This window comes from Bombina bombina, chromosome 5, assembly GCF_027579735.1.
Source record: "Bombina bombina isolate aBomBom1 chromosome 5, aBomBom1.pri, whole genome shotgun sequence".
NCBI classification, from domain to species: Eukaryota; Metazoa; Chordata; class Amphibia; order Anura; family Bombinatoridae; genus Bombina; species Bombina bombina.
This window is the reverse complement of record NC_069503.1, coordinates 47,909,586-47,924,047: the sequence shown is the minus strand read 5'-3', so window position 1 is coordinate 47,924,047 and position 14,462 is coordinate 47,909,586. Positions and strand designations below refer to the sequence as shown.

At 35.7% G+C, this 14,462-nt stretch overlaps 1 protein-coding gene across 1 annotated transcript; it reads left to right on the top strand.

Moving 5' to 3' along the window:
- Positions 1–6,915: 6,915 nt before the first annotated feature.
- Positions 6,916–13,616, top strand: LOC128661284 (gastrula zinc finger protein XlCGF26.1-like; the record flags this gene model as incomplete). The annotated part of the gene is made up of 2 exons (XM_053715557.1): positions 6,916–8,133; positions 13,455–13,616. Coding segments are annotated over 2 exons (1,380 nt in total), but the record flags the coding sequence as incomplete, so codon positions are not given.
- Between the last annotated feature and the right edge of the window lie 846 nt (positions 13,617–14,462).

Here is a 14,462-nt window from a genome sequence, read left to right as displayed (position 1 = left end):
CCTTTAAGTATAGGAATTGTATATATTCTTGATTTTTTAGATTCTTATAATCCAATTATTGGTATATCAGTGGTCATCGAATTTATCCTAGAGGAGTTATATTGTACATACGTTGGTATTCATAAACATTATGTTTAATATATATAATTAATAAAAAATGCATCTCAAACTTATACATCAATTTTATGTCAAAAATGTTTTAAATATATATTTTTTATATTTTTCCATATTAATTTTTATATAATTTTTTATTGTTTACGTATAATAATTCATATACGTAGTCGTTTATATCCTTGTGGATCTGCATGAATTTAATTTGATTTTAACTCATTCAAATATATCAGTAAGGATTGGTTATGTACCGAATTTATGATCATGTGTGCCGCAGAATATGTCAGGTTGACAATGAATTATGGTAGAATAATATTGCTGCTAACTTGAAGTATGCAATTTTGAAATATTTTATACCCACTATTGTCTTATTATTATATGTTCCGTATTTGTTTGTCTGATAACCAATGATGGTAGAATAGTATTGCTACTAACTTGTTATATACAATTTTAAAAAAACTTCACACCCACTGTGTTTAACCAATGAAATTGTTCCGAGGGCTTTAAATAGGCAATTTTCTAATACTTTGAGAGCTTGAAAAAGACCCTTAGCGGGTTGAAACGCGTTGCTCTTTGTTGCAAGTATTTTGTCCCCTCAAGGCTTCCGTAGAACCAGACTTCGGCTACCTGCTCACAAAGGTGATTCGGATGAAAATTTATCTTCCACATGAACGCCATATTGAGACGCCCTATCTAAGTGCTGGTATCGTTGGATAGTGTACCTGAAAGAGGGAATCATCCGCTTCATCACCGTTTTCGGTGTAAGTAAAAGTGTTGACCTTAATTTGGTGCCTCTTTCTGTCGTTTGATTGGTCCTTTATCTCGTTCCAGCCAGACCTGGATGTTTCAACTGAGACGAGACAAGCAATATTCATCCAAACTGTTCATCGGAATCGGTTTATCTGATTGTATGGTTTCAAGTGGATTTCATCTAAGCTTTTTGTTTTTTATCTTTTTTTTTTTTTTCTTATTCTTCATATAATAATTGTTGCAAATAGTATACTACACTTCAACTGCATCTGATCAACGAAATTGTTTCTTTTGCAATATATTTTTGTATCGGCCACATTTTTTAATTGTATCTGATGCAATATCCTTTTTTAATTGTATCTGCTGCAATATTCTTTTTGTATTTGTTATTTGTATATTTTATTTTTTACTTGTTATTAAATTTATGCAGATTTTGCAATACACAAATTATTGTGACACTAATTTATCACATTTATTCACATATTAGAATTTTAATTTAAATTTAAATTTTTACATTATATCACACTTATACGTTTTTGAAAACAAGCAACATCACTATTTTAAGCTTTCACTAGTGCCTATGATACCAGAATTTTTTGGTTCCCTTTGGTAACCAATTTATTCTAAATTATTTACTTTTATCTTAGAGGTTGGAGAGTCCTCTTGTTTTCTTATAGGCTTAATAGAGTTTCACTGCGCAGTAACCAACACCCCCTCTTTTTTTAATGCAGCATTGGTCTCAACAAATTATTGTAGATGGGTTGGATTTTCACTAAGATTCACATAGCTGATTATGTTTAATACTTGTCCTCATTCTCTGTGATGTGTATATTGTTAGACAACAACGTATCTGGCCAAATGTTTGACACTTTCGTTTCTGGCCTCACGTCTCTAAGTAATATAATTGTCTGATGTCATATGATCACCTTTGGAATATATTTTAATTCTATACACGCACTCTCAATTGGATGCATTATTTGATGTTTTATATGCAGATTAGGGCTGATGTTTGATTGTTGCAGGACTTGATTGAATAATATGACATATTAAATTGAATCCCCTATAATATTAATGAATGATATTTGAACTTTATTCACTGTACACTGAATTGGATTAGGGTATGTATATATTTTGTGTAGGGGATACACCCTATTTATTTATACAATTGTATACTGTTTTTAGTCACGGGTATCCTGGCAACCATTTGATTGCCATGATAACTGGTTTTGGCGCAATTTCTTGAACTTCTTGATGGGTGGGGCTTATGTTGTTTAAAAGTCACTATTTTCATTTGCACTTTGTTTGGTCTGAGTAAGGGGTCTGCAAACCCCTGAAACGTCACCATATAATAAATAACTAATTTTTTGCCTAAATCCAGCGAGTGCAGTCCTTGATTGAAGAAACATATACATATATATACAGGTGGCCTTCGTTTTAAAATGGTTCAATTTACACTGCTTCAGAATAACAACCTTTTTTCCAGTCATGTGACTGCTATTCAAAAGCCAGTAGGTGGAGCTGTCCGCTTGTGCTGCAGCAAAGCCAAGCAAACTGAAATTAATCAGTTTAACTAGACCTGAGCTATTGAGCACATTTCAAAGGAAGAAGTTCTTCCTGTCTATAACTCAGTCCAGATTGGAATGAAAAGAAAGAACTGTTTGCAGAAAAATGCAAGTGAAGTCTGTGTTGTGTGATTATTTTATTAGGTTTATAATGCTGTTTAGCAAATGTTTTTGTTCATTTAACTTAGTTTAATTATATATTCTGTGCTGTGTGATTATTTTATTAGGTTTATAATGCTGTCTAGCATTTAAAGTCTTCATTTCAAAGCTTTTAAAATAATGTATTAGGTGTTACTGACTTACATTATAAACTGGGTTTCAATTTACAACGGTTTTGATTTACAACCGTTCCTTCTGGAACCTAACCCCGCAGTAAACTGAGGGCTACCAGTGTGTATATATATATATATATATATATATATATATATATATATATATATATATATATATATATATATATATATATATATATATATATACACACACATTATATATAAGAAATATAATGCATGCTAGAAAGATTATAAAAAGAAACTGTACACTTGGTTAACAAACAATAAGGGTCAAGGTATTAATATTGAAATACTCAGCATTGTATCACATACTGTATGTATCTAGTAAAATATATTATACATCTGTTTGCAACTAAATTATGTTAAAATAACAATTCCCATCAATAAAAACATAATATAATGCTGTATCCTGAGATATTTTAGGACACAACAGAAACATCTCAGACATTTAAATAAACTGTTGTTTCCTCCTTACTTATCCATATGATAATCACACCCTGAGGGGGAGGCAGGGACTCTGTATTCATGTGACACCAGAGGGGACAATAGACATCTATATGAGAACAAAAGCCCAGGTGTGACCCTCTCATTGTCTCCCAACTGACAAGTTGTACTCATGTGAGTCACACAGAGAAAGGTGACACTCCCACATTAGTATAAATATCTGTGTAACACTCAGTGATATCACAGGAGGAACCAGAGAGACTTCATACTTACAGAGCTTCTGCTAAACGGTAATGTGCAAAACCTGACATAAATCTTTATTAACAGCCTCACACTGTTGTGTTTTATATAATGATGAGAAAATATTGTTCTGTATTTTGTTATGATAAAGATAAAATAATTTACTTCATATAAGAAACTGAGTTTATATAAAAAAAACTCAACTGTTCTTATTTAAAGGGACATAATACTCATTTGCTAAATCACTTGAAACTGATGCAGTATAACTGTAAAAAGCTGACAAGAAAACATCACCTGAGCATCTCTATGTAAAAAAGGAAGATATTTTACCTCACAATTTCCTCAGTTCACCAGAGTAAGTTCTGTGTAAAAAGTTATACTCAGTTACTGCCCAGCTGCAGGTAAAAAAATGCATTATTTGCTTTGTCACAAAGGTCCCCAAGGGAATAAAGCAGATTTGATAATAGAAGGAAATTGGAAAGTTGTTTAAATTTGAATCATAAAAGTGTAATTGTGACTTTGCTGTCCCTTTAATGTGTTTCTAATGACTTGTTTTACCGGTGTATAAAATAGTATAAAGTGTATGGGAAATTTCTCCTTTAGCTTTATTTTTATGTAAAATAACTGTTTGCTGTTTGTAATTTATTTTCATTATTAAATTGTACACAGCCTTTTAAATGACCTGAGGCTCCGGCTCCTACTTAGCATATGCAGGAGATCACATTATATAAAAATATGAGTCTGTTATTGGCTGATAGCTGTCACATGTACAGGAGTCTGTTATTGGCTGATAGCTGTCACATGGTACAGGAGTCTGTTATTGGCTGATAGCCATAAAAAATATAAAAAAAGAGAGATGCACTCAGCTGAGACAGAACAAAAGCTAGAAAAACTTCAGTGCCTGTTCATTTTAGGGTGCCACTCAGATGCATATTCTTTTAGCACACTATGCCCCTTCACAGAGTAAAAATACCCTGTAGCATATCAGTCTGACCCTGTCCAATGACAGTCCAGCACCGAAATACCAGGCAATTCTTCTCTGAACAAGAGAAACAACAACCCCAGACGATCGTTTCGGCCTTTTGTGGGCCTCGTCAGTGAGGTGCAGTCGTATCTCTCTAAGGGCATGTGTGCAAGGAGTCAACGTCTGGTTTCCCCTTTTACTCTTAGGGAGACCCAAGAGCAAGAGAGGCCGAAACGTACGTCTGGGGTTTGTTGTTTCTCTTGTTCAGTGAGGAATTGCCTGGTATTTCGGTGCTGGACTGTCATTGGGCAGGATCAGACTGATATGCTACAGGATATTTTTTTTCTGTGAAAAGGCATAGTGTGCAAAAAGAGACTGCACCCTGAGTGGCACTGGCCTTGTGGACAAGCACAGAAGTTTTTCTAGCTATTGTTCTGTCTCAGTGAGTGCGTCTCTCTATTTTCTTGATTGGCTGATAGCTGTCACATGGTACAGGTGCAGAACTACATTTATCAGAAAACAATCTACTGCTCTTTTAAATTCATAGTAAGTTTTATTGCATTGTATTTTTATTATGCATCTGTGGTTTTGTAATTCTATATTTTATGGTCCTTTTTAAATGGCCTGAATTTGCCAAAAGAACATCTCATTATATTATCACTCTATGTAAACAAAAAAAAATCTTTCTTTTCCTAACTCTATCCAAGATAACAATTGAAATGAACATTGTAGTGCCTATCTCTCCCACACCCCTTTGCAGTGTGATTTAACACAACTCAGTATTGACCAAGAGAAGTTAAAGGACTGGGGGTGGAGCACATGACAAAATGTCTGACAGTGAGAATTAGTAAGAAGTACAATACCAATACTGTGCAATATCCAATCTAACTTATATTTAAACAACTGATATTTAACATTTCTTTCAGGAGAAAATATTGTTTCATATAAATGATAGAAAACAAAGATTATAATATATTTATAAAGTTGTGATATGGCTCCACTTAAATAGATTTTCTACCATTATGTTGTATAGATCTGGGAAGATTAATATTTAAGGGGCAATTATAACACCCACAGAGCTACCTGTACTAAATGTTTGTGCTGAATCAATAGCACATATGTAATAACCTAAACAGCTGATCTGTATCACATGAATTGTTATGCGTGCCTTTAATTATACCATACATACAGTTAATCGGAACCATTATTTATTATTATCTGTCTAAACCATTTAATATTCTTTTTACAGACACGGCCAGAGCACTGAGAGATATCAGGTATTGATGTAACTGGAGTGAATAAGGGAACCTTCTTCCTGAGCAAAGACATTGGAGCCTGTTATCAGCATGAACTCATATGTGTTAGGTGAGTAAAATAGATATTATGCTAACTTTAATTACTCGGAAAAAATAACAAATCACTCATTAAACAAATATAAACTATTATATTTATATCTGTGTCTTTAAGAACATTTGTGTCAGTGACCGTTATAAAGAAGGAGCACTATCCATTGAGCTGAGGAGGAGGGAAAAATACTACTCCCCCCTCTGTCCTTTTAGACAGCTCATGTCCAACAACTGCCTTACCTCACCCCCTGACCTGGTTCATTACTCAGAACACTTGCAACTCCATCTTCCCCTGCCCAGACCTCACTCATGGAACACCCACAACTCCCCAGTGTTCCACATCCCAGAACCACCACTGATTTGTGTGCTTAATTTTACAGTGAGTTTTATTAAACTAATAAAGTTTTTGACTGTTTATATAAATAGAACAACCACAGCCAAAAGCTAAAGATTCTCATAATGTCACTGCTTCTTACCCTCTCAAAACATCTCACACTGATGATTAGTCTGTGATGATTAAGGCATCATGTTCTCACCCAACTGGGTGAGCATGGGTTAGACAGGGCTGTATGTGCAGTTGCTTGTGCAATGTTAAATGAGGATAGTGGATGCCACCTCTCTTGCCCAGAATACAGATGTACTTGTTCCCTGGCTGTGAACATTATCCACACACACGTTGTTTAATGCGGCCCTATAACTTGTTTTTATCAGTAATTTAGTTCACTATGATGTAGTAATGTTTACATTCTATGTCATGCTTTTTAATTTGTGATTTACAGGTAAATAAATTTAAAAATACAAACCGGAAGACATTGTTGAGTATAAAAAATGTTTTTTTATTGAGATGGATTATATTATATAAAATAAACATTCTAATTTTTCTTTATTCCATTTCTTTTTATGTAGACAAACACGTGAATAGTTCATATCCATCCTTCACTACAGGAAACATTAGAATGATACCACAGACTCCAATAGTCTTAGACACTAATGACTATTCACAAACATTGGGGATATCACAGCAGATATTTAAAGAAGATGGTGAATTGGCAGGAACTGGGAAGCAATCATTATGTACAGAGAGTAATTTAGTCATCAAACAAGAGGACAACATTTATGACTTATCTAGTGAAATGATTATCCCAGAGGATAAACCCCACACATTTACTGAGTTTTCAAAAGATTTAAAAGAAGGGGAAAGTCTTAAGTCTAGCCAAATGATTCATACAAAGGAGAAATCTTTCAAATCTACAGAATGTGAGAAAAGCTTTAGCTGGAAGTCTCATCTACTAGAACACCACAAAATACACACAGGTGAGAAACCAGACACATGTACTGAGTGTGGCAAATGTTTTACACAAAAGAATCATCTGAAAACTCATGAAAGGATTCACACAGGAGAAAAGCCTTTCACATGTACAGAGTGTGGAAAATGTTTTACACAAATAAATAATCTGAAAAATCATGAAAGGATTCACACAGGAGAAAAGCCATTCACATGTACAGAGTGTGGAAAAAGTTTTACAGAAAAGGGTGATCTGAAAAAGCATGAAAGGATTCACCATGGAGAAAAGCCTTTCACATGTACAGAGTGTGGAAAATGTTTTACACTAATGCATCATCTGAAAACTCATGAAAGGATTCACACAGGAGAAAAGCCTTTCACATGTACAGAGTGTGGGAAATGTTTTACACTAATGCATAATCTGAAAACTCATGAAAGGATTCACACAGGAGAAAAGCCTTTCACATGTACAGAGTGTGGAAAATGTTTTACACAAATAAATAATCTGAAAAATCATGAAAGGATTCACACAGGAGAAAAGCCATTCACATGTACAGAGTGTGGAAAAAGTTTTACAGAAAAGGGTGATCTGAAAAAGCATGAAAGGATTCACACACGAGAAAAGCCTTTCACATGTACAGAGTGTGGAAAACGTTTTACACAAAAGAGTAGTCTGAAAACTCATGAAAGGATTCACACAGGGGAAAAGCCTTTCACATGTACAGAGTGTGGAAAATGTTTTACAGAAAAGAGTAGTCTGAAAAACCATGAAAGGAATCACACAGGAGAAAAGCCTTTCACATGTACAGAGTGTGGAAAATGTTTTACACTAATGCATAATCTGAAAACTCATGAAAGGATTCACACAGGAGAAAAGCCTTTCACATGTACAGAGTGTGGGAAATGTTTTACACTAATGCATAATCTGAAAACTCATGAAAGGATTCACACAGGAGAAAAGCCTTTCACATGTACAGAGTGTGGAAAACATTTTACACAAATGATGAATCTGAAACATCATGAGAGGAGTCACACAGGAGAAAAGCCTTTCACGTGTACAGAGTGTGGAAAAAGTTTTACACAGATGGATCATCTGAAAACTCATGAAAGTATTCACAAAGGAGAAAAACGTTTACATGTACAGAGTGTGGAAAAAGTTTTATACAAATTAAATTTCTGAAAAGTCATGAAAGGATTCACAAGGGAAGAAACCTTTCACATGTTTAGAAAGTGGAAAAAGGGTTTTTATTGAAATCAGGTATCACAAAACACCAAATATTTACACACAAATAAACGTTATATACACAGTGTACAAACCTTTTTACAATTATCCTAAAGAGGACAAACTCTCTAAATAGAAGTATAAAAAATGATCCTATTGTAAATAATACTTCTAAATCCCAGTTATAAAAGCCCCAGATTGGAAGTGCTCTCCTGCTGTCCTTTGTTCTTCTATATATGTGCACCTCAGTTTCTCTCATATCAATGTGATAGAATCCAAACACCACACAGGAATATACAGATCTGTCCTCATACTGACCAGTTTACACAACCATTCACCACCAAAGCACCCCCAGTGTTGTTTATTAATATGCCAGTGTTAGGAGTTGTACGTTTGTTTTACATAGGGGAGGAAATAATTACATTTACAGAAAAAAGGAGTCTTTATATGAATAGAGTGTTAGAGAATTATATAAACAAGTGCATCAGTCTCAAATGATTGACATCTGGGAGATATATTTAATGTGCACATCATGTGGATAAACCTTTTATTATAGCAATAGATGCTTAGCATTGTACATGTTATATACCAGAGGAATTACTGAGGGGACACTGATTTTATTTAATGAGACACAATATCAGTAACCGGTACATACGTGGTCATAATCAGTTTAATTTAAATGGCTACTATAACCTACATGTATACTGGGTATGTCATATGTGTGTCATGTGATCATAATCAGTTTAATTTAAATGGCTACTATAACCTACATGTATACTGGGTATGTAATATGTGTGTCATGTGATCATAATCAGTTTAATTTAAATGGCTACTATAACCTACATGTATACTGGGTATGTAATATGTGTGTCATGTGATCATAATCAGTTTAATTTAAATGGCTACTATAACCTACATGTATACTGGGTATGTAATATGTGTGTCATGTGATCATAATCAGTTTAATTTAAATGGCTACTATAACCTACATGTATACTGGGTATGTAATGTGTGTGTCATGTGATCATAATCAGTTTAATTTAAATGGCTACTATAACCTACATGTATACTGGGTATGTAATATGTGTGTCATGTGATCATAATCAGTTTAATTTAAATGGCTACTATAACCTACATGTATACTGGGTATGCAATATGTGTGTCATGTGATCATAATCAGTTTAATTTAAATGGCTACTATAACCTACATGTATACTGGGTATGTAATATGTGTGTCATGTGATCATAATCAGTTTAATTTAAATGGCTACTATAACCTACATGTATACTGGGTATGTAATATGTGTGTCATGTGATCATAATCAGTTTAATTTAAATGGCTACTATAACCTACATGTATACTGGGTATGTAATATGTATGTCATGTTCTGTAACTTGATATTATGTCTGTTAGATGTTTTCATGTTAGTTAGAAGCCACAATAACTGATAATAGCACATACTGTATATATAAAGGGAACATTATATGTCTGATAAATCCCTTTGTATCAAGAGCACAAGTGTTAGGTATATTTATACCATTGTGTGCATATATCATGTAATGCTGCTGTTTACTATATAATGATATACAATGTTTTTTCATGTAAATAAAATTGATTGGAATCCAGACCAGTATTTTGTGTTTTTTTGTATAATTAAAAACACAATATCACAGAATAATTAGAAATAAATCGTCAAATATAGAAGCCAAATCTGAAAGTGAAAGATTAAACGCTGATAATTCAGATAGAGCAGCAATTTTACCCAACTTTCTTATGTACTTCTATTATCTAATTAGCTTTGTTCTTTTGGTATCATTTGTTAAAGAATAAACCTAGGAGGATGATATGTGCTTAGGGGCGTGCACGTGTATTTAGCACTCTGTGCAGCAGTGTTTATAACTATGCATAACATTTATATAAATTTTGTTGAAATCTCTGCAGACTGAAGACATGTGCATGCTCCTTAACTCACCTAGGATTACTCTTTAACAAAAGATATCAAGAGAGCTAAGCAGAAATGATAATATAAGTAAATTAGAACGTTGTTTGAAATGTCATGTTCTATCTAATCCATTTAGGTTTAATTTTGACTTTACTGTCCCTTTAACAGTACATATAGTAAAACAATGTCAAATTAACCCCCGACCTTCACCAACCCAGATTATTATGCTAATTTCTAAGCCCTTGAAGGCTGCCTCTTATATGAATGCATGTGACAGTTTTTCACAGCTAGAGGGTATTAATTCATGTGTTTCATATAATAACATTGTGCTCATGCACATGGAGTTATTTAAGAGTAAGCACTTATTGCCTTAAATGCAAGTTTGTCAAAAGAGCTGAGGGATCTGACAAAAAAACACATCACCATTTGTACTTATAAATACAAAATACAAAGCGTAATTGTTGTGATGTTTTCTTGTAAAATGATCTGAACATGGGCGTTCCATGAGCGTGTATGAAATTCTCTCAAATCCCAACGTATTTATCTAAACATTTCCGACCCCTTCAGTTCTCACTGTTTTTCTCACAAATAAAAAGGTGGCTAGGTTGTGACAAAATACTGATAATACTTAATACACAAATAGAAAGACACCTGAATATGACAATATAGGTGATTGTAAGATGCGCATCTTTTTTTCTTTTAAATTGTTTATTTTCAATATCAACAAAAAAGATAGATAATAAAAAGATATAAGTTGGATAATAAATTTAATTAATTTGCCAAGCAGGGCGGATAAATCAAACATCATTTTAACATGTTCTTCACCTGATGCAATCCAAGTTTCATTAAGAACTTATCTATGTAAAGAAAATGAAATAACTTCCAGCCAGATTACGAGTTTTGCGTTATGAGTGGTCGATAATAACTTGCAAGTTATTCTCACCGCTCACCTTTAATAGCGCTGCTATTACAGGTTTGCAAAAACCCGGCATTTGCAGGCGATATGGCTGCGTTGAGCTCCATACCGCACACAAATAACAGCGCTGCTTTGAGCTGCTGTTACGTGCTATGTGCAATTTTCCCATAGACATCAATGAGGAGAGCCGGCAAAAAAAAGCCTAACACCTGCAATCGCGGAGCGTAAAGCTCCGTAACGCAGCCCCATTGATGTCTATGGGGAAAGAAAATGTATCTTTAAACCTAACACCCTAACATAAACCCAGAGTCTAAACACCCCTAATCTGCCGCCCCCAATATCGCTGACACCTACATTACACTAATTAACCCCTTATCTGCTGCCCCAAATGTCGCCGACACCTACATACATTTATTAACCCCTAATCTGCCGCCCCCAATGTCGCTGCTGCCACTATACTAAAGTTATTAACCCCTAAACATAACCCTAAGTCTAACCTTAACACCAACTAACTTTAACCTAATTAAAATAATTCAAAATAAAAATTACAATTATTACCTAAATTATTCCTATTTAAAACTAAATACTTACCTGTAAAATAAAACCTAAGCTAGCTACAATATAACTAATAGCTATATTGTATCTAGCTTATGTTTTATTTTTATTTCACAGGTAAGTTTGTATTTATTTTAATTCAATTTAGTAGTTAGTAAATAGTTATTAACTATTTACTAAATACCTAGTAAGAATAAATACAAATTTACCTGTGAAATAAAACCTAACACGTCTTACAGTTAAACCTAACATTACACTAAAATTAAATAAATTATATTAATGAAATAAATAAACCTAAGCTCCCCATTACCCTGAAAAGGGCATTTGGATGGGCATTGCCCTTTATAAGGGCATTTAGCTCTTTTACATTGCTCATTACAGTTTTGGAAGACCGGACATCCATTCTCATCCAGCCGGAAGAAGTCTTCATCAAAGCGGCAAGAAGTCCTCAATGAAGCCGGGAGAAGTCTTCATCCAAGCGGCAAGAAGTCGTCCTCCAGGCGGGCAGCAGTCTTCATCCAGACAGCATCTTCTATCTTCATCCTTCCGACACGGAGTTGCTCCATCTTTAAGACATCCAGCGCGGAGCATCCTCTTCATACGGTCCCAGCCATACACTGAAGGTTCTCTTTAAGGGACATCATCTAAGATGGCGTCCTTTGAATTCCGATTGAAGTCGCATTCTATTGGCTGTTACAATCAGCCAATAGAATGTGAGCTCATTCCTATTGGCTGATTGCATCAGCCAATAGGATTTTTTACCCTTTAATTCCTATTGGCTGATAGAATTCTATCAGCCAATCGGAATTCAAGGGACGCCATCTTGGATGACGTCCCTTAAAGGGAACCTTCTGTGTACAGCTGGGGCCATATGAAGAGGATGCTCCGCGCCAGATGTCTTGAAGATGGAGCAGCTCCGTGTCGGAAGGATGAAGATAGAAGATACCGTCTGGATGAAGACTTCTGCCCGCCTGGAGGACGACTTCTTGTCACTTGGATGAAGACTTCTCCCGGCTTCGTTGAGGACTTCTTGCCGCTTGGATGAAGACTTCTCCTGGCTGGATGAGGATGGATGTCCGGTCTTCCAAAACTATAAATGGATCTTCGGGGGTTAGTGTTAGTTTTTTTTTAAGGGTTTATTGGGTGGGTTTTATTTTTAGTTTAGGGCTTTGGACAATGTAAAAGAGCTATATATTTATACCGTTGCATAAATATAGAGATAACAATGCTTGACAGTCTTTAGAAGTGCGCCCATCTCCAGGTTGGCAGCAAACAACTAACAAATAGCAATACTCTCCAAATATATAGCCCAAAAAAAAAAGGAAAGGGGGGGAATTCTCTCCACTCCTCAAACTCCGCCATCCAAAGCACAATGCAGTACTAGTACTCAGTTATTTCTAAATGCGGGAGATGTTAGCCCTCAATCAGTGTCTCTTCCCATCCAATGGTCTCTTCCCATCCAATTACACTCCAGTCTCCCCTGAGGGATGCCTCCAAAAACAATTCATGATGTGAAAATGGTTGTAATATGTGATGTTGTAGTGTAAGGGGCAGAGTCTGTATAAAGCACTGCCATTTATTCAAGAATGACTTCAATCTGCATCTTGTGTCCAATTTGGTGTAAAGCTGTTCTACAAAAAGTTGTCTGAGTAACCGGTGTTTAAACTGAGATAGGGAGGGGGGATTGTTAGTGATCCAGAGGGCCAGAATACACTGACGAGCCAGAAGGATGCACAGGGTAAGCAGAACCTGCATGGCACCAATCTGTCCCTCCCACCCAAATAGGTATATTGCCTTTAAGTTTAGGTTACATCAATTTTCAGTGCAATCTTGATCCAGTATTGTATCTGGCACCAGAAACGTCTGACACATGGGCAGTCAATGAAGTAATGGCTAATTGTGGGTTTGCGCAGAGAACACTTAATACATCTGTTTGGATACGTAAGGTTCCAATGTGCCAAGCGTGCCGGGGTAATCACCGTTAAGCAATCTAGTCTGCATTTCTCTGTGGGGAATCGCCAGACTAGCCTTTTTGGCCAAAATCAAGCTGTTTTTAATGTCATCAGCAGTAATGTCAACTATGCCGTCACCTCTCATATGTGCACTACAGTGGTGTCTGCTGCGCATCTGAGCGCATCTGAGCAGTCCCTGATAGATTGGAGACAGGGAAAACTGACGAAATTTAAAGGCTGTGTGAGTAATAGCGACAGGGGAGAGAAAAACCAGGGTCTTGGGCTATAAGAGTGTTTACGTAGTGCCTACACTGTAGATATGCATAAAAATGAGTGTTAGGCAAGCCCTGAAAGGTTCTGACAGTGTGTGACAAGGGATCCAGGAGAACGCCAATGGCGTCAATGCCCACTGCCTTCCATATCTAGAATGGGACTGACTCACTCCCGGCTGGAAAGTCTTTATTTCCCGTCAGTAGGATGAACCTGGGGGAGGGGAATTCCCTGCCCAGATATCCAAGAGTCAACCACCAAGCTTTCAGTATACCTTTGTATATTATGCTAGGCTTAATTTCTGCTGGAAGGTCTTGAAGTGTAATGTAAGGGAGACAAGCTAGGGAATGCGGCGCTTCCATGGTTCCCTCCAGAGAGGGGTCAGTAAAGTGTGCCAAGCGGAGCTGCCAGTCTAGAGTTAGCCATATCAATGCTGCCCAATTGAACCACCTTAAGTTTGGAAGAGCCAGGCCTCCATTAAGATAGGGTTGATGTAATTTTTAAATCGCAATACGCGTTTTCTTTCCCTTCCAGATAAATAATTGCATTCCCTTATTAGTTATCATTAAATCTCCCTTAGTGATAAGAAAGGGCAGCATCAACATAGGG